This window comes from Erythrolamprus reginae, chromosome 4, assembly GCF_031021105.1.
Source record: "Erythrolamprus reginae isolate rEryReg1 chromosome 4, rEryReg1.hap1, whole genome shotgun sequence".
In the NCBI taxonomy this organism is placed as follows: Eukaryota; Metazoa; Chordata; class Lepidosauria; order Squamata; family Dipsadidae; genus Erythrolamprus; species Erythrolamprus reginae.
In genome coordinates, this window is record NC_091953.1 from 64343263 (window position 1) to 64364996 (window position 21734).

General features: G+C 37.9%; 1 protein-coding gene across 2 annotated transcripts in view; it reads right to left on the reverse strand.

Annotated features, from left to right (window-relative positions):
• Positions 1 to 21734, reverse strand: part of RIPK4 (receptor interacting serine/threonine kinase 4) — a 36103-nt gene that overhangs the window by 3132 nt on the left and 11237 nt on the right. Inside the window, exons 1-7 of one of the 2 annotated variants that reach the window (XM_070750451.1) lie at positions 15255 to 15684; positions 12472 to 12763; positions 4544 to 4692; positions 3611 to 3660; positions 2708 to 2866; positions 1535 to 1629; positions 1164 to 1419 (exon numbers count right to left, since the gene is read on the reverse strand). In XM_070750451.1, coding sequence (XP_070606552.1) covers positions 1164 to 1419; positions 1535 to 1629; positions 2708 to 2866; positions 3611 to 3660; positions 4544 to 4692; positions 12472 to 12756 — 994 coding nt within the window. In that variant the 5' untranslated portion in view covers positions 12757 to 12763; positions 15255 to 15684. Of the gene's footprint in view, positions 1 to 1163; positions 1420 to 1534; positions 1630 to 2707; positions 2867 to 3610; positions 3661 to 4543; positions 4693 to 12471; positions 12764 to 15254; positions 15685 to 21734 lie in introns of those variants that run through there. The other variant, XM_070750450.1, reaches the window with a different exon arrangement.

The window sequence follows — 21734 nt, forward strand, 5'->3', positions numbered from 1 at the left end:
AAACTAATAGGACAATTCCCAGCCGTTTTCTTGGCAAGGTTTTTCAGAAGAGGTTTGTCCTTGTTTCCTTCCTAGAGCTGAGAGAAAGCAACTAACCCAAAGTCAGCTGGCCTGGGGCCTAAAGTGGAACTAGAATTCATGGTCTACAGCCTGATGCCTTAACCACTACACCAAACTGGTCCTAAATATTCAATATAAAAGTAAACATTTAATCACGTATGTGTTCTTCAGTGTTTGGCACCTCAACTGTCTTTTTACAGCCTCAGCTGTGAAACCTTTATATTGCATCCAGCATGAACACTGCTCTCAAAAACTAAAGGAACAAGCTGGTATTCCCATATATAAAAATTCCCATATCTGATATATCCTATGCCCTACAAGGCATAGGACCAGAATATCTCTGAGACCGCCTTCTGCCTCATGAATCCCAGCAACCGGTGAGGTCCTACAGAGTTGGTCTATTAGGGTCTCATCGACCAAAAAATGTCAGGTGGCGGGATCTAGGGGAAGAGCTTTCTCTGTGGGGCCCCTAGCCCTCTGGAATCAGCTCCCTCCAGAGATTCGCACTGCCCCCATCCTCCTCACCTTCTGGAAGAGTTTAAAAACTCATCTTTGCTGCCAGGCCTGGGGTTCCTTAGATTTTCCCCCCTTACCAATGAATGCTTTAGTTTGATTGTTGAATGAATGATATTGATGGTTTTTTTATTAGAATTTTAAAGTCTGGTTTTTTAAATGTATTATTTGGATTGCTATTATTGTTTCTTGTTTTTCTGTACATGCTGTGAGCCGCCCGAGTCCTTGGAGAGGAGCGGCATACAAATCCAATAAAATAAATAAAATAAAATAAAATAAATAAATAAATATTTAAATTAAATAGTTCAGGCAGCTAACTTTGGTAACTACCCTTTTTTCCTAAAAGCTAATATAAAGAAGTTTGACCTAAATCAATAAATACAACCTCTCCCTGCACAGAAACATTTTTCCTATAACCCCTTGGGAATTGCACATGGAATGACATCCAGGCAGCCTATTTAGCTAATTGAGAGAGAGACTAGTGGGTGCTTTGTACTTCCTCAATCACATCAGTTACCATCTCTTTCTAAATAATTTTGCCCCTAGCTCAAACATATACAGTTGACTACATCTTGCCCAACAAAACTCACCACTTCCAGAATTCTCTCTCTCAAATGACAGTGACAGAGAACCTCTTGACGAAAAGGCGGAGTCTACAGAAGACACTCCCGAGAGTCTCTTGTCACTGGTGGCGAGCCGAGATTCAGATGCACTGCGGCTGAGCTCCTCGGGCTGTTCGGTCTGTGAAATTCCCGAGTCCAGCTGGGACAACAATTCAGACAGGCTGTAATCTTTAGCGGATGCAGGATCAGGTTCTTGTTTTAGCTGGGAAATACTGGACATCTCCTGGAAAATAGCAGGTGGGGAAAATAAACATTTCAAATTAAAATATAAGTTGAGTGAAAGATAAGAGAACATATTAAAGTTCACCCAATTTTCCATACAATGCTTTAATAAATACCTTAGTATAGGTCTGATAAGACTTTGCGTCTTCGTCAACTGTTGTTTCCTTATACTCTGGCTTTTCACAGAGCTCTTCTGTTTCAGAAGTAATTTCTAAAAAAAAAAAAAGATGCAATTTATTTTCTTCCTACTTGCTATAGGCCTCCCTTTTCACTAAAGGGATATTTTACAGATAATTCAGATAATGGGTAGTTGTTCTGCCTTGCCTAGGAGCTTGTCATAAAAATTAACGTAAAATAAACACAAAGGAACAGCCATTTTCACCAGTTCAATAATTACCTTCCCACCTTTATAAAAAAAAATCTCTCCCAACACACAACTGTGAAGAACATCTGCACTATAAATATAATATAATGTGATCCTGATACATTCAACTGAAGCAATGTAATGAATATAATGAAGAAATGTACCCCATATTTTATTATGTTCCCCAAACTGGGGAATAGGGAAGGTGGGTAATTGCAGAAGGATCAAAGTTTATTTCAACTTTAAGCATTTTTAGAAAGAGCTATCAATGCTTTTCTGGTTCTTACTGTATGCCTGCTTCCCCGTCAAAATATATTTGCAAGATAACTGAAATGCTAGCTTTCTGTCATCCAGTAATGAGACTGTTGCCCTGAACAGCAGGTGCTACACTTTATGGAGGAGGTAATTGAGCAGCTCCCTATTTTTCTTTTTAATTGGAAAAAAGGTAGACTCAAATGCCAATTAAGTACATGGATTGGAGGGCAAGAATCTCCCCCTCAGGTTTCGTTGGCCCAACTATGGCATCTCAATGCTTTTTAAATATCCAGAACTAATTTGCATCATGGAAGCCAGAATCATAAATAAGGCTTCTAATATGTTTGCTTTGTGTTGAATATATTGTAGCAAAACTAATTCAGATTAGAAAGTTCCACCCTAGGCAACAATTTGGGGAGTTAACTAGATTGGAACACATCTGATGCCTAAATCAACTATTCATGTTTAGACACGATCTCCTGTAATCCTTTTTTCTGTAATAGGATGTTCCCTGACTATTGCCAGCACAATAATGCATTGTGTATATTTTGTATTCATCATTTTTAACAAGATTTTGGTGGGGCTCCACTGGGGATTACTACAGGCTTTTACCCTGGAAATGACTCATTTTACCAAGGAATTTGATTAGAAGCAACCTTTAAATGTTTACCTTTAAATGTTGGCCTCTTGCTAGGATCATCTTGCCAGCACTTTTGCATCAATTTGATCAAGTTATTACATGCACGAGGTCTGGATTTGGAGACAGGTGGCAGTTCTGGGCGATGACCATTAACCACTTTCACCATAATGTGTAGAATGTTATTTTCTTCTACAAATAGAAAGAAGAAAACACATGTTTGGTAGGTGCTTTCTTTTAAAATTCCCAATCTAGTACTAGGCAGACATTTTTCCATCCATGAGATTTTTTTTTTTTAATCTAAACTTTCAACATGTAGTAACATGCTATACATGTTACACTGTTTATAAACGGGCTGTTCTGGATAGTTTTCTTACCCTATTTGAACAGGATGAAACAAAAAGATGAACAGTATACATGGATGTATTAAAAGAATCAGTATTGGAGCAAGAGATGGAAAATGTACCTAGTGCATTTCTTTTCAATAGCTGTAAATCACAATCCTTAAAGCAATAGGTCTAGAACTAATACCGAGGGCACAAGTCACTTATCTAGGCTTTTTTACATGCTATCCTACGTTATAAGGAACTCCATATAATTCAGCTGCTCTTTCTTTAGAGACTTCATCTTATATACCATCACGAGTGGCGGCATACAAATTTAATAAGTAATAATAACAATAATGAATGGTAAATGCTATACTCCTTTCTGGAATTTCTCACATCTGATGGCTCCCAGGATAGAAACAAGAGCAGGAAAGCCCTTCTCATATGACATGGACAATATTTTAGTAGTTGCAATAGATGAACGCAATCAGTTATTATGGCTGGAAATTTGAAGACTAACCATATCGCAATAAACCTATTTTGTCCAGGGAGGAATTCTGTCTGACATGGTCATTTACTTATGATTCACAAGAAGAGATGTTTTGCTTACCCGAAAAAGGCTTCTTCTGTGTCAGAACTCCCCAGATAACAATGGAAAAGCTGCAAAGACATAATTAATACCTTTATAAAACCATTAATGCATATAGCATGCTGTGTTTACAGTTATATTCTGTAAAGCTAATTACATCTGATTTTCGGATATGAAATGGCAACATTTGTCAACATTTCAAGAACATAGGAATTCTCTTGCAATAATCTATATGGAAGTCCTTCCATTTCAAAGATGACACGCTGGTGTGCAGTTCAATTCTGGAAACAGAAATGGCTCTACAACCCCAAACTGCAAGCACAGAGTCTAATACAATGGAGGCACTGGAAATCCACTGTTGCAGTAACTATGGATGTTATTCTGGGATTCCAGTCAGTTTTTTAATCAGTTTTTGAAAGCAACTGTCTTCAAAGCTGGTGAGGGTTTCATAGCACCAGGTTTCGTACAGTTTGAATTATTCCACAGTCTATCCAGCAGAGTTATATTTAATTTAAGATAACTAGGTTGTGGCTAGCAGCTACCAATGAAAAATAGGTACAACAAGGAAAGAAAAAAAACCCAGAATACTGTAGATCCATGATGGTGAACCTGTGGTATGCATGCCAGAGATGGCACGAAGAGTCCTCTCTGTAGGTATGTGCGCCATTGCCAGCAGCACTTCTGGGTTTCTGGCACCCCGGCCAGTTGGTGTTTGTGAGTGCCGGAGTGCCAGAAAATGGCCTGAAAAAGGCCTGACAATGGCAAAAAAACAGGTATGCATGCACCATCCAGATGGTCTTTGATTTTCTGGTGCTCTGGCTCCTGCAAAGACCAACTGACCAGGAGGCGCATGCTGGAAACCCGAAGACCAGCTGGCTGGCACATGCAGTTGGTCTTCGAGTTTCCAGGGCTCTGGTGCCAAAAATGTTCACCCTCACTGATGTAGACACTTACCTATATATGTCATGCTTTGTATCAAAGTATCTGTTCTTCTCTTTAATTCGTTCTGGTGGCAGATATGCAATAGTGCCACAAAGTCCATCCATGCTGAGATCATGAGAATGAGAAAGCCCATTGCACTTGGCCAATCCAAAGTCTGAAATCTGATAAAAACGAGAGGTTTCATTTTTTTCCAAATATTCCACCTTCCTATTTTGCATTCCTGGACAAAAATGCCTGTCCCCATGCCGTTTATAATTGGCAGAAACCAACCAACCAAAGTAGATTAATAGCAGAAATAGCCCATTCCAATAATTATCAAGGCAATACTGTCAAAATAATAACTTTGGTTGCTTTTTAGTGTGTTCACTTTTTAAATTCTTTTGAGATAATCATAGGAAATGTTATAGTGTAGTTCCCATCTTATTACAAGGCAAACTCCTATGAATATATCACAATATACAAGAATACAACCCTAACCCAATGCTAACCTAAGATATATAGAATGCTGAGCTTGTATAGATGTATATGTATTCAAGTGTGTACAATACAATATTCCCAGTTATTTATCATCAAGGCAAAAAGGCAGAGGTAGTAATCTCCCATCAAAAATGAAAATATCCCTACATCAAGTGAAGAGCACTTAAATTTCTGTACTGCAGCTATTCTTAAATAAAGGAACCCCAAACAGAAATTCCAACATAAAATAAGTAAGCTATAATTCAAACAGGGACAAAGGTTGTTTTATTATGTAACATTACATGAGTTAATCAACTCATTAATGCAAGCATGTTTGTGATTTCAAAGTGCAAAAGTTTTGTGAAAGGCTCCTATCATTGCCTTCTGCATTCCGTTTTACACACTTCCTTCCTGTCAGGTATGCTTCCATTCAAAGTCCAGGAAAGAAAACCCCCAAATCCATTTGATAGAGATGAGTACTTTTACTAGGCAAGAAGTGATAGCAACAAAAGGAAAGCAAGTTCTGAGGCAAAAGGCAATAAAGAAACCCAAATCCTTCCCAAGTAACCCTCCCTCCAGACCACCCATCCAATCCCAATGTCCCAAGGTGCCAGGTGGGTGCGCCAGCCATTTGGTCTTCCACATCTGGGCCGCCAAAGCCATAGGCTGGCTGACAACAAGTCCATGATGCCTAGCAGTACCAGGCAGATAGTGAAGAGAAAATTCCTCCTTAGCAATATTTGCAACTTCAAACAGGGCATTCACCAGTACACTTCCCCCCTTCCAAATAACTGACCTTCCCCTCCGTCCATTACTACCGTATGACAGCCAAGGCAAGCGGAGGCTGTCATTTACAGTTTCTTCCATACATGCTATTTTCTTCTGTACATGCTATTTGGTGTAGCTTTTCAAGCCCCCCGACTGTTTTAAAAGGTGACAGCCGGGCAGCGGGGCTTCTCGGCGGCCTCCCGAACCCGAACTTTTGCCAAACTTCTGGGTTCGGTGTTCGGGAGGCCGCCGAGAAGCCCCGCCGCCCGGCTGTCATCTTTTGAAACAGCTGGGGGGCTTCTCGGCGGCCTCCCGAACGCCGAACCCGGAAGTTCGGGTTTGGCGTTTGGGTTCAGGAGGATGCTGAGAAGCCCCCCGGCTGTTTCAAAAAGCGACAGCCGGGCGGTGGGGCTTCTTGGCGGCGGTGGCGGTGGGTTCATAAGAAGGAAAAAGTTCATAAGAAGAGGCAAAAAATTTCTGAATCCCGGGTTCGTATCTCGGGTTCTTCGTAAGACGAGGGGTTCGTATCATGAGGTACCACTGTAGTTGACAAACTAGATTTTGATTCAAAGAGACTCAGGCCATTACACAATTTGTGTTTGTGATGCCGAAAATGTTTCCCCCCCTTTTATCACAACAAGCACATCTTGTCCAGTACAATTCCAGCCAAAATTAAAACCCTTCCGGTTTTTTTGAAGGGACAAATCAAATACTGAGATTATTTGCTCTTAAATGCTTAATTCTAGTTAGATTCCCAATTGCACTCTTCCTCAAAAATTAATGCTGCTTTTTCCCTCCAAGCAATAAGTAATTCAAAAACACATGACAGATTTTAATAAGCGGAGTGAATGGTTTGATTAAGAGAAGATCAACTCAGAAGGATAAGTTTTGCCTAAATAGTTGGTCTAGAGAATAAACAAAAAGTTTTATTATAAGGGGGAAAAAGAACTTCCCACCCCTCTATAGCCAGCCCAGTGTCAGAGAATTATTTTGTAAAATATGAGCAATGCTTCTCCAAAACTGTACTTGATTTATTTAGATTTCGAATGAAAAATATAATCTGTTTTCCCAATACAGAAGATTTTTAAGGGTGAAAAAGAAACAATTCAGCAGTCTCAAAATAACTGCTGTTAATCACCTATGCTTCTGTAACAATTGCGCAGGAATTATCTATCTATCTATCTATCTATCTATCTATCTATCTATCTATCTATCCATCCATCCATCCATCCATCCATCCATCCATCCATCCATCCATCCATCTATCTATCTATCTATTAGATTTCTATGCCGCCCTTCTCCTCAGACCCACTTACATTGCCTTTGCATTCTCTATATCCTAAGAATTTGTTTACTAAAGCACCACAGCTTTCTATTTCCTGAGTATATAAAGAAATAGACCCATCCTTATAAGATTCAACTATAAGGTGAAATATTTAGGATAAAATGATGTGCAGTAGAAGCCATACCAGGAAAACATGTCTATTCAAGAAACCCTATAAAATTAAATTCAACTGATTTCACATAGAAACATAGAAACATAGAAACATAGAAGACTGACGGCAGAAAAAGACCCCATGGTCCATCTAGTCTGCCCTTTTACTATTTCCTGTATTTTATCTTACAATGGATATATGTTTATCCCAGGCATGTTTAAATTCGGTTACTGTGGATTTACCAACCACGTCTGCTGGAAGTTTGTTCCAAGGATCTACTACTCTTTCAGTAAAATAATACTTTCTCATGTTGCCTTTGATCTTTCCCCCAACTAACTTCAGATTGTGTCCCCTTGTTCTTGTGTTCACTTTCCTGTTAAAAACACTTCCCTCCTGAACCCTATTTAACCCTTTAACATATTTAAATGTTTCGATCATGTCCCCCCTTTTCCTTCTGTCTTCGACTTACAGCAGTTCATTTTCTGACCGTTCAAAGTTATAATGGCAATAGTAAAAGTAACTTTTTACCATTTTTCGCACTTATGACCTTTATAGCATTCCCATGGTCACATGATCAAAATTCAAATGTTTGGCAACTGATACATATTTATGACATTTACAGTGTCCTTTGGTCATGTGATCACCTTCTGCAACCTTCTGGCAAGCAATGTCAATGGGGGAAGCCAGATTCACTTAACAACCATGTTACTAACTTAACAACTGCAGTGATTCACTTAACAACTGTGGCCAGAAAGGTTGTAAAATTCGGCAAAACTCACCTAATAGTTATCTTGCTTAGCAACAGAAATGTTGGGCTTAATTGGGGTTATAGGTCGAGGTCTACCTGTATATGTAGAGACTACAATCTGGAGGGAATAAGGGTCAGAGACCAGAAAAAACAGAATGTTCTGGCAATTGTTGATTAAGGACTGCTGATTTATTTTGTCTTGTGATTTATTTTGTCTTGTAAGTTAGGATAGATAATATTATGTATACACTATTGCAAGTCACTTACATGTGGATTTTTAAAAGTTAACCAGATGGAAAGGGGCCATTATTAGCTAATGATTAAGTGCTGTTTACAGAGTAAATGGATTGAGGAACTAAAACAGATTTAATTATAAATGAACAACAAGGAAGTAGCAAAAGTAATGGGAACAGAAAGGAAGAAAGAAAAAAAAGAGATAATGGATATAAATATATTTTAACTTCACTGTTTTTATAGAGAGTTTAGATTAAATAAATAATAATTTTTTTAAAAAATTTACGGTCAAAGACCATCAATATAATATTAATAATAATTAAAAGGAAAAAGAACAGGAAACAGGACTTTTGACTTTAGATTATAAAATGACAAGGAAAAATTTGAAAAAAAATTACGGACATTTAAATTACATTGTGCTTCTGGTTGGTGAAAGGAAAAAGTGGATTTAAAATGATGTAATATTTTTTCTTGCTTTTGCCAATTAAATAGCAAAAAAAATATTGCATCATCAAAAACACCTTGAAATTTGATCCCTACTCAGAACGCATACCAACCAGTTATAATGGTTCATATATTTTGAGAAAGCCATTAAGAATCACTGAGCATTTCTCAGTTCTTAGCATGAATCTAGATTTTCAAGCACAGACTTGTAACGTGGAATCCCCAAGCTCAAGTTAGACATCTCTACATATCATCATCCCAACAGATGCACTGACAAATGAAGAATATGAAGTATTCGGTGTCTTTTGAAACACCCCCACACATTAACAAAAAGATCAATGTCCTAAGATAGAAATGAGGAGCCATGCTGGCTCAGGAATTCTGGGAATTGAAGTCCACAGGTCATAAAAGGGCCACAGTTCTCCACTCCTGTTCTAAGAGCTCTACAGATTTAAAATTGGCCACCCTGAATATTTTTCTTTTACAGCATATGTAATATTTACTCATATAGCCCCTGAGCAGGGGGTATATGGGTCTATCTTTCTCTGTCTCTGTCACTGTCTTTCTTTCTCTCTCTCTCTCTCTCTTTCTGACACACACACACACAATTTTAATTAGGCTGCAATTGGACAGGGTGAGCAGCAGTGATTCAAAATTTAGCATTTTAACATAAAATATGAGATTCCCAAATTGTACTCAATAGCACAATTCTTTCAAAATGATAGCCTGTTTATCATAATTTATTGGAAGAAATATGATGTGATGCAACCTAAATAATGCACCAGGTACATTATTCATATCCAATGGACGGAAACCAATCGCATAAAACTTTATATCAAAACTTGGGCACCTGTATCACACCTAATCCTTTAGAAATTAATTTTTAAGAGTCTTTCTTAATTTATTTACCTAAGATATCAATTAAAAAAGCCTGAGTCAGTTTTCTACAAGCTCAGGATGAACAATATATCCTTCACAAATATCCCCAAGTGCCTTTTTTCCAAGAGGCAACTGGACTTTTTCTTTTTTTCTTTGAAGATGTGTCACTTCTCTTCCAAGAAGCTTCAAGTCAGAGCTGAAGAAGCTTCTTGGACGAGAAGTGAAAAATCTTCAAAGAAAAATCAGAATTTCCAGTTGCCTCTTGGAAAAAAAGCACCTTTGGGATAACCATGGCCTGGATAACTGACAATCATCATGTTACTGAAGTAACATTTCTCATCATCATTCTTTCACTCAGATAGCAACAATAGAAAATGGACTTCAACTATAAATGCACCTTCCCAAGTCAGCCCTTCCTCTAAGTGTGTTGGGGATACATATCCAATCATAGGAAGCTCATCTTGTAACAGCAACACTATATCTCTTATGACATATATATCACAAATATGACTGTAAACAACTATGGAGATCCTGCCTATCCATGTATTGGATCGCTGCAAGAAAAGGGAATCTGAATATTTAGGGCCCAATTTTTTGCCTGCTTTCAAAAATCACTTTCAAAGTTATTTATCTAATGTACTTTAGCAAATTCAACCCATTCATAACAATGGTAAGCACTAAACTGACTGAGGAAAGATTTTGATTGCGATGGAGGCAGCAGACTTTCAAAATTACCTAAAGTGGAAGTGATTAACAATTCTAGACATCAACTGGATTGCTATTGGGAAATACCAACTACATCTTAGTGATTCTTTATATAGGATTAGAATGAAGGAAGTATTGTTTGTCAAATAATAAACTTTGATTAAAAATCAAGCCCTGTTGCTATGACTTCTGTTTATGTAGTTGCCAGATATAACTATTGAAATGAGAGATAGGGCTTAGACTTGGATCCAGGATCTCACCTGCTTCCTTTTCTCTTTCAACTTTATTACATTCTTGTAAACGCATACTTCCGATTTTTTTTTACTTGCATTTGTGTTTTGTTTTGAAACTAGAGTTTTCACAAGCCCAAGCAAGGCCAGACAAAATGCACACGTGATGACTTTAATTTATGAATATCCCCAATAATGTAATTTTTCAATTTTAGCAATGTCCCTGGTAAGTAAATATTCAAAACTTTTAAAGGCTGAGGCACTTAGCCATGGATGTTCTTTCACAGTGCCTGGAGGCTTTGGGCATCTGGATAGGGAACAACAGGCATCAACTGAACTCTTGAGTTGCTATGAGTATGAGGCTCTTTTCTATCTAAGGCTTTAGTTTCTTTGGTCCTGGATGGGGTTGCAGTGCCCCAGATGGACCTAGTGTACAATCTGGGGATCCTCCTGGACTCACAACTCCTTCATGTTGTGGGTCAGTTGCATCCTTTCCTGGACTGGCAATCCTTTCTCTTTGTCATTCATGCCCTGGTCATCTTCTACATGCATCAATGCAAGATGTTCTACATTGGAACTACTTTTGAAAAGTTTCCAGAAGCTGCAGTTGGTGCAGAGCTGGTGACATGTGTAGTTATGGGCACTACTAGGACTGCACAAGTAATATCAGTGCTGTGTAAGCTGCTTTGAGTGCTGATTTGCTTCCAGGTCCAATTCAAGGTGTTGGTTGGGACCTTTAAAGCTCTTCACAGCATGGGACCAGATTACTTGAGGAACCATCTCATCTCAATAACACTGAACCATTCCACCCAGGCCAGCAAGAAGGGCCTCATCAGCTAAAGCATTTTGACTGCCAAGGCCTAGGAGGTCTTTTCTGCCATTGGCCCCTGTTGCATGAAACACCTGCCCCCTACTTCTGTGGCCTTCCAGAAGAAGGCTAAGAGATGGCTTAGTATTGAACTAGCATGAGAATTCAAAAGTGATATATAGCCCTGGGAACGGTTGGTGATTTGACAACAGTCTCTCAGCTTTTTATATTTGGTAAGGATTTTTATGTTATTTTTTTACTTGTCAGCTGCTCAGAATCATAATCTGTAGTGAGATTTATATAATATAAATTTGACCAATAAATACAATAAATACATTTTTTAAAAAGCAGTGGTGAGTAAATATGCTTTTTCTTTGGAATAAATGCTTTCATGGGCAGGGTAAATGCCAAACTTTTTTTTTCATTCTGATTTCTTTTAATTAATTTGTAAGGTAACTGTAGGCCAGTGATGGCGAACCTTTTTCCGCTCAGGTGCAAAGGGGTGTGTGAGTGTGCAATAGCGTGCACATGGGTGCCCACACCCATAATTTAATGCCCTGTGCATGTGCACAACCCCCCTGTTGCCCCTCCGTGCATGCGCACAGGCCTTACTGAAGCATCCTGACTTTCAATAGGCCTGTTGTGTTGTTTCTCGCTCTCCTCAGGATTCAGGAAAGTCTGGCCCAATGGGCCAACTGGAAGTTCAGAAACATAATTTCCAATCTGGAGCTCTATTATTGGCTACTCTGGCCTTCAGGAAAGCCTTCCCAGCTGCAGAAGAAATGGGCCAAGATATGAGAGGCTTGGCTGCAACTGTCCAAAGTCGAATAAGTTCCTGAAGACCTCTGACAGTGAAAAGGAAGCTGAGGGTGAACACATAAGTTAACTTCCAGTTGGCCTGTTGAGACATTTTCTCCGTTGGGAGAGCAAATACAGCTGAAAAGAAGGCCAAAAATCAGTTGGGCAGTGCGCATATGCATGTTCGAGCTGACATAGGGCAATGCCTCTGTAGGCTACGTGCCCTCAGATATGGCTCCGTGTGCCACCTTTGGCCATAGATTCGCCATCCCTGCTGTAGGCATTCTTTAGCCCATTCATTGGTATCTTTTGCTCTTAAGCTTATAAACAAGTATTGCATGACAACTGCAAATGTATATTAAATCAATCTTTCCTCTCATCCTGAACCAATTAGTAAAAAATGGGGAATCATATTCTCAAAAACTGTGACCTACCTTAACATGATAGTGGGCATCAAGCAGGATGTTGGCTGGCTTAAGATCCAGATGAAGTAACGGTGGGGACATGCAGTGAAGAAAGTTCATGCCTACAGCTGTTTCATGGATGATTCGAAAGCGTAGCTCCCAAGGAAGCGGTTCAGAGGCCAGGAGCTTCTCCAAAGATCCCGTTTCCATGTATTCCATGACCAACCCTACAGGCTCTTTACAAATGCCGTAAACTGGAAGAATGTAACGAAATTTTGCCATTTCCATTTTCTTTGCTTCTTCCAATAGTTCCATACGCTCCCTAGACAGAAAAGGTGAAATACATGCTTTAGTTTACCAGTTGGGTACTTGGCTTTTAATAGCCTTGATATTTTGAATAAAATGTATTTTTTTTTTAGTTTAATGAAAATTTCATCTACAAAAACAGGGCTGTATTCATTCATACTATTATTCAAAGAGCAGAATATCAAGTTTGGTTGGTAATCCAAATCTGGCTGCAACCTAAATCTATAAATCCATTCATCAATAATACATTCTGCTGAAACATTTTGTCAGTATCTGTGCTTAGATTTGGAAGCAACTTGAAAAAGGGCAGAAGAGATTTAAGCAAACAAGAAAGTTCAATATCAATAATAAATAATAAATAGTTAAATCATAATTTGAAGACTACATTTTGGCTGTAAACCAAGCGATCATTTAAAATTAGGTGTACCAAAATTGGAGTTCAAAATCAGGGCCATCATTAAATAGTGGTGTCTACATTTCTACAGAGTCCAGATCTGTTAGTTCTATTCAGATATGGCTCTTAAGAACTACTGTATCTTAATTATTTACGCTCTGGATTTCAAGGACTTTTTTATTTCTACCTGACTTTTATTTCAAGGAGCACACAAAAGCCGAAATGGATATCCCATTTTATCCTTACTGCAACCCTATGGAATAACTTGGCCTGATGAAAGAATAATATTCAGTAAGGTTGACAAATAATTCACTGTATACAGTGGCTAGGAAAATCTCAGATTCAACCAATTAGCAGCAAAATTCTTGGAATGATGTCCATATTTTATAATTTGGAAATTATTTCAGAACCTCATTAAGGAAAAGCAAAAAGTAATACTGAATATACATCAATCTGTATTATAATTAATTGTGGAAAGTTAAGTAGAATCCATGTTATCCACAATCTTTTCTAATTTCATTATCTATGTTTTATCTTCTCTCCGCAATTTGCAAAATAAGAAACAGGAACGAAGTACTTTACAATGAAAACAATCCAATCATGGCTAACAGAATCTAGCTTCTCTTTTTCCTCATCTGTGGTGTCCCCATATTTGTTCTGACTGCTTTATCTGTTTCTTTAACAACTGTAATATTGATATATTTTCAATATCCACCCACTCCACCTCTTCAACTCTTATTTTCTGTTCTCCATTCCCATGTCAGACTAACAATCCCTTTTCTGGGGGGGGGGGATGATCTTGTTCTCATATATTTCACACCTGTATAGATAAATCTGCAACCTGTGAAAGCAGAACACACTGTCCCAGACCCTGTGCCTCCAGAGGGGACCCTCCATCCATTTGAGCCAGGGAATTGGGTTTGGATCTGGTCATCTACTAGAAAGTCGTCCCTGCAACCAGGGTGGAACCGACCTCCCCAAGCTTGACTAACCAGTCTTAGCACCAAGCCAAGTCCAACAACACCTCTTAGACAAAAGTGTGAACCCTGAGGTGGACCAGTGAAGACTAAAGACTCTCTTTGAAGTCTCAGAAGACAACTGGAAAGACTATTGGGGAGGATGGTTGGAAACTTATTGTAAGGCTTTCTTTCTTCATCATTTACGTTGTAATTAGCCACCCTGAGTCCTTGGAGAAGACGGCATATAAATCCAATAAATAAATAAGTAAGTTAATTAAATTCATGGAGGGATGGCATTTGGGAGTGGTTGGCACAGCAAGTCCTTGGACTTCTGTCTGGTGGGAGGGGAAATTGTCAAGGGTATTTATAGGAGTAGCTCCACACCTGCACCATTCAAAACCACAGAGGCTATTCCCTTCACTTACCTTGACATAAATGTTCCCCTAGGCTGGTTCTTGCTCTGTGGCACTAAGGCCTATGCATGGATATCTTCCTGTCAATTCTAATTGAAAGAGGGGGGTGTCATGTCCCCTCAGGTGATTAACAATCCATATGCCCTCACTGAAGAGGTAGCAGAAAAGAGATATCCAAAACCCAAGCTCTGATTTTGACTCACAAATAAAGTTGCCCAGTTGCCCAGTAAGACAGAATATGTTGCACTGGTGGTCTCATTAGTGGGAGTCCTAGGACTCGCTGTGTGCAATTTCAGAAATATTAATAGCTTGGTTTGCACAGTGCCTTAGTTTGACATCACAAGCCCTGGGTACACTAAACTAAGAGCTAAGGCAGGTTCAGGAAGTAACCCTTGAAAATGGGCAGCCTTACATTATCTACTAAGGCACAATCACGGCTGCAAAAAATTTTGGGACATGTGCTTGTTTCAACCTGCCTGAAAACTCACAGAATGTTACATCAAACATATAAAAATAATTGGCACAGAAAATTAGACTTTTAGGACATAATAATTTATTATTATCAAATAATAAAAGCACATAAAGCAAACCTCAAAATTACAAAATATTGTAAACTGTATAGAAATCATTGCATTCATCAAGCTAATTTGTCAACTGTCCCAGAACTGCATGTTGATTCAGTTCATCAATAAACCATTTTTCCTAAGCAGTCTCCATTTAATTCCCGGCTTGAAATTTTACCTGGTTTTTCCTTCAACACTAACATGTAACTCTGGAGCACTGGATAACACAATTAGCAACCAGCTATTTACTGTAAGTTACTGTATTTACTTTTCTGAAAGTAAGAACACAAAATAGGCTTGTATGAGCAACTTCAACTCCTGATAAGCACATCCATGTAGTATTCTTGAAAAGAATACAGAAGTGGTATCCCATTGCTTTTTCCAGAAGATTTTTGATTTCCCAATCTACCCTGCAGCACCTATAGTATAGTTCCTAATACACAAAACAAAATGAAGTAGAGAATTTGCTTTTCTTTTGGCACTGATACTAAAAAAAGTGTATTTTCTAGTAAACGGAAACCAAGTCAAAGGGATAAACATACAATGTAACAGCAAATCAATTTCATTTCACCCAGGCAGTATTATCTTTTATATCAAGGCAAAGATTCAAGGCAATTTCCTCTGATAAACTACTTAACTTAAAAAACTGCTTTGGTTCAATATTTGTTGAAGTGAAGCATTCCTTTCAAGATTTGTACTGCCCTGGTACAACAGCATAAAAACATCATAACTTCATCACCCTTTAGTTATAGCACTGAGCAAGCCAAATAATAAAGAAGAAAATAAGTGATAGGATCTTAAAAATAGACAAACAATAACAACAAAATTGGAGGGAATGGTCTATTAGGCCCCAGGAAAAAAATCGTGAAAAATAAGTGAAATCAGCATTAGTCATTCAAATTATGGCACACAATAATTAACTAACAAGTTCATGTTTCAAAGAAAAATATCTAGTAGAGTGCTACTGGTTTTTAGTGTTGATTAGTTATATCCTTCTTCATGACTTGATAAACAAGTTTTCTTGAGATTTAGACCCCCCCCCCTTTAAAAAAATTATTTGTGGCACCCCAGTTCTTTACAAAGTGTGAGAACAGATGGTAGGTTCTTTTTTTTAGTATTTACAGTGACTGAGGGGGTATTTTTGCCCTGAGGCAAATATCCTTTAAAAAGAGATGTCTTCAAAGAGAAACATTACAGTGCTTTGACATGATATGAAAGGAGGGAGTGTCCCTGAATAAACAGAGCAACAGTTCTTCTCTCTGAGCACATATAAATCATCAAGTTCCAGCTTAAGGATTCAAGATATCGATTTCTTTGATATTGAAATGAAGCTTAACTAAGGTGGTCAGACCAGTCACTGCCCTAAACTAACATAAAAATGAAGCAAGTCATCAAACTAAAGACCATGTTGTAAAATAAGTTATTGTAAGGTACAAACAAAGTTCAAAATGTTAAGGAAGCGGTGGATAAGATTACTTCAATCTTAACCTCAAAGTTCCCCAATCTGTTTTGTGCTCAGTCTTCCTTTTGGATATGCACCTTTCAATGGGTGCCATCATTACCATTTCTGGCTTATTCCCTTAAAACAGAAAACAATTAGGGAGTTTTCAAAGAATGGCAGGATCCCCCTAATGTAGCTGTGGGACTTGGTTAATGTTGGTTAGCAACACTAATCCTGGTAAAGACATTATGTTATACTGCAGAGTTACATTCAACCTTTAAAAAGTTGTATTGCTAATTTTCTTTCAGTAGGAAATTTGAAATTTCTGGTGACAATACTTGGAAAATCCCTCCCTTGATGTATATGCATTTGATAACTTTCTTCTAACATGGGTTTGACAGGACTCAATGCTTTCCCATGTAAACCACTGAGGAAGATCATCTATCAGTTCAAGATAAGGTATTACCAGTATGCTGACACTCACTTACATATTGCTACCATAGACTGGGCTGAAGATGCTATATAAATCGTGGAGTAGAGTAGAGTAGAATAGAATTTTATTAGCCAAGTGTGATTAGACACACAAGAAATATTATCTCAGTGTGTACATAAAAGATAAGTGCATCAAGAATCATAAGGTACAACACTTAATGATAGTCTGGAGACTGTATCTGGAGACTGGGAAGACTGGATGAAGTAAAAGAAGCCCAGACTAAATCCTACCAGACTAGACCTATTTGCTCCAGTCTATGCTATGACATCATTCCTGGTAGTTGTTCAGAGTGGGCTCTTGGTGCCCTTGAAGGAATTGGTCAATACTTCAGGATCCTCCCAGATTCTTGGCTTCTACTAAAACGTCAGGTAGAAGCTGTGGTCAAAGAGAGTTCATGCATCTTTGGCTAGTACATTAGTTACAATCCTACTGAGACCAATATTTGAGGGTCTGTCACAGAGAAAGTCAATCTTTTCTCCAAACTACCTAAGGGCAGGACAAGGAGTAATGAAGATTATTAATGAGATACCTAACTAGAATTAAGAAGAAATTTCCTGACAGTGAGAACAATTCAATGGAACAGCTTGCCTCCAGAAGCTGTGGGTGCTCCATTAGTGGAGGTTTTCAAGAAACTGAATGGCTATTAGAAGCTTGAGCAGAGAGTTGGATTAGAAAACGTCTAAAGTCTTTTCCAACCCCATTATCCTATGTTCTATGTTTTAAACTCACATTTTATTATCGTTCAGTTGAACAACTGTATAGCTCATGCAGAAGGTGAAAGACAGCTTAGTGGGAGAAGTACTCAGTTGGTGTAATTTTCTTTTAAATTTTACTTTGTTTATGAAATGTTTGCCTTTGCTGTCAATCTCACTGAAATGACTCTGAATTAAGGCAATAAACTGTGTGTGTGTGTGTGTGTGTGTGTGTGTGTGTGTGTGTGTGTGTGTTATATGTAATATAATCTCTGAACAAGCTATTAAAACATATTAAATTAAATGACAGACTCTGGATTAAATATCTATTTAATTAACCATTTAGTTAGATATTTATTTAAACAATTTTCATTGAAAGAAGTCAATTTAGCCAGGAATACCTCACCTTTATAGTAAAAAAACCAATGTTAAATAGAAAAATTATTGCCATTATTTATTATTTCTTTATTTGGCAGGAATGGACAGTTCTATAATTTCAAACAAAATGCTTTCTATTCTGTGCTTTAATTGCTATTCTATATTCTAATAATAAAAACAAATTCCTCTATACAATTATTTTAAGACACTAATTAAATCCAGGTTATTTTATTTGTTTAATAAGTGAAATCCCACAAAAAAGTAGAAAAACACAATTAAAAACTCAGATTCTCTGTATAACCACTTTCTGCTATAGTCAAAATTATAAATGTAGATATGATGAATTCTTAACGGGAAGGGAGAGAAAAGGAAGACTGTTTTCTGATTTAGAAAAACTTTTATTTTATACTCATTTCCCATTTGGAGGCTATTAAAAGAAATTATTTATGACAGATAATACAAATCCTCTGTCAATGTCAGTTATTAATTTAGTCAAGCCCAGAAGATTCTGTAATACCATACTGTATTGTATTAACTCAGTACAGACTCCAGGAAGTAATTAAGGACTTGTGTTGACTAATCTGAGCATTTATGATGGAGCAATTGTAATTAACTCATCTCAGATCATTAATAATCTAATCTTACTATCAAACAATTCAGATCTCAGTGGGCTACACATGAAAGAGCCCCACGCTATTCACTTTTCCCCTTTCAGCTACAAAATAAAGGGCTGATCTGTAATTTAAACTTTAGTACATTATAATAATCACCAGAACAAGATTCCTCTCAACCTGTTGTCACCGTTGACAGAGAGAGAGAGACTGATTTCTAATATAATGTTGTAGTTTAGTGATATAGCCAAAGGCTTTCTATAATACTTAACATGCTAAATATCTCTCATGAACACCAAAATATAGGTTAGCAAGCCATTAGTTAATTTCTTGTCAAACAGATTATTGTTTGGCAATCTTTTATTTCAAGAACATTCACTGTCTACTTGCGGGAATGTTATGTTGCAAACTTAGTTACACACGATTGGCTGTAATTTGTATGCAGGTACAGTAAGTCTGATTTACACATAGCACTGAATTACAATACAATGTGATCAAGTTTGGTTTAGCATGATATGCAATCCACCATTAAAAAGGGAAATACATTTTGTTTTTTACAAATCACTGCCAGCTAAATTAGAGAAGCAGCTAAATTATTTTTGTTAAGTACTCATTCATTTATATTTTACACCACATTACCACAAAAGGAAGAAGCTGACACTTTTATTTACCTCATACAAAATTTAAGGGGCGAGTACAAGTGCACTAGAGTGCCTTCTGTCCCCTGTCCTATTGCTCTCCTATATCTCCTATGCCTTTCTTCTATTCCTATATCTCTTCTTCTGTTCTTTCATTGATATGTTTTATTCCTATACCTTCTCTTCTATTCTTTCTTAGATATATTTTACTATGAGTATCTCCTCTATAACCTTCATCATGTATTTTACCATGTGTATACACACTAAAACCTTCATTGTGTATTGGACAAAATCAATCAATCAATCAATCAAATCAAACTATTCACTAAGTCATTAGACTGCTTAAAGTTTGTGCTTGTGGTTTGTACTCTTTTCTTGATTATGACTCAAACCAGAGAGATCAAAAGGAATAAAAATAAGACTGCATATAGCAGTGATGGTGAACTTTTTTCTTCTTGCATGCCAAAAATGAGTGTGTGCACACTAGTGGGCATACAACCCCCACCCAATGCGCCACAATGCACATGTGCACATCCCCGTGCATGCGTCCTCCTGTTAAGCCATTTTTCACCCTCAGATTTCCCTCAATGCTCTGGAGTGCGAAAAAAAGCCCAACAGGCAAACCAGAAGTTTGGAAAAATGGACTTCCGGTTTGCCCGTTGAGCCATTTTTCGCCCTCTGGAGGCTTCAGGCTTTCTGAAGCCTGGGGAGGGCGAAAATGGCCTTCCCCAAGGCCAAAGATCAGCTGGCCAGCACACGCATGCACACTGGAGCTGACACAGGGCAACACCTCATGTGCCCTCAGATATGGCACCATGTGCCGCCTGTGGCATTCGTGCCATAGGTTTACCATCATGGGTATATAGCATCCTCTAAGCCAAGGGTCTCCAACCTTGGTAACTGTAAGACTTGTGGACTTCAACTCCCAGAGTTCTTCAGCCAGAAATTTTGGGAGTTGAAGTCCACAAGTCTTAAAAGTTGCCAAGGTTGGAGACCCCTGCTCTAAGCTACCTGGTGAAATTGCTCTGGAGAAATGAATGCTTTTATAATGGACAAAAATCTGAGATGCACTCAGGTGAATGTACTTCTCCAAAATCACATCAATCTATTTTATTTAAATGTTCATGCTCATTTAGTAAATACTCATATTTACTAAACAAAACTATGTTGGTAGAAATACAAATAGCAAGATTAGCCTTTTGAAAATAGTCATAGTCATCACAGAGATAAAGACTCTGTAAAGGTTTATTTTCTGTTACCTGAAAACAGTCACCCTCTATTCTTCCCTGGATCTAATTCTTCATATTGCAGTGTGAATTTCTTTATTAAGTAAAATATTTAGATATCATGAAGGGTTTGAACCATCATGTAAAAGGTGTTAGAGCAGTCTATTTACTAGTAATTTAAGAAATGGCAACATCCTTTGAGTAAGGCAGAATAATATTAGGGTTAATATTTATGAAGAAACAAGGGTTATGGTTGAGTGCAAGGCAAAACGAAGTGGGTAGAGTTCTAGGGCATACACGGTTGAGCCTGAGATTTCCAGTTATTCTATGTTGGGATAAGCACATTTTTATTACCTTAACGGTAAATGCAAAAAAAAAAAGATTCAATTAAGACAGGGAACACATGTTCAAAGTTCAGAAGTTACAAAATGTCATTATATTTGAAGCATTCTGTTAATTATCTTCAGCAGCTTGGATAACAGTCAAGCCAAAGTTAATCTGTTGTTGATTCAATGACAGGTGAGATCAAAATTTCTGTTGCTAAGTGAGACATTTAAGTGAGTTTAGCTCCATTTTATGATTTTTCTTGCCCTAGTTGTTTAGTGAATCAGACCTCCTCATTGACTTTCCTTGTGAGGTGGTCGGAAAAGATTATCACATGACCCAAGGTTGCTGCAACCATCATAAATAGGAGTCAGTTGCCAGGCATTTGAATTTTAATCATGTGACCCTGAGGTTGCTGCAATGGTTCTAAGGGTGAAAATGGTCGCAAGTCACTTTTTTCATTGTAATTTTGAATTTTCACTAAACACACTATTGTAAGTCGAGGATTACTCTATAATAATCGTAACAGCCAAGCAAACATCCAAATCTTTCTGTTAAAAGAAGATTACTATGGTGAAGGTTTCACTGATTGTTAACTCAGCTACAATTTAGTTTATCTTCATTAAAAGGTAAATTCTTCTGTAACTAGGACTCAGCTACTATTGACCCATTTAACCATACTCCTGGGGCTTTTTTTTAAGAGCAAAATGGAAGTGATGTGCCGGTGCCTGGAGGCTGTTGGGGTCTGGATGGGTGTCAACAGACTCAAACTCAACCCTGATAAGACGGAGTGGCTGTGGGTTTTGCCTCCCAAGGACAATTCTATCTGTCCGTCCATCACCTGGGGGGGGGATT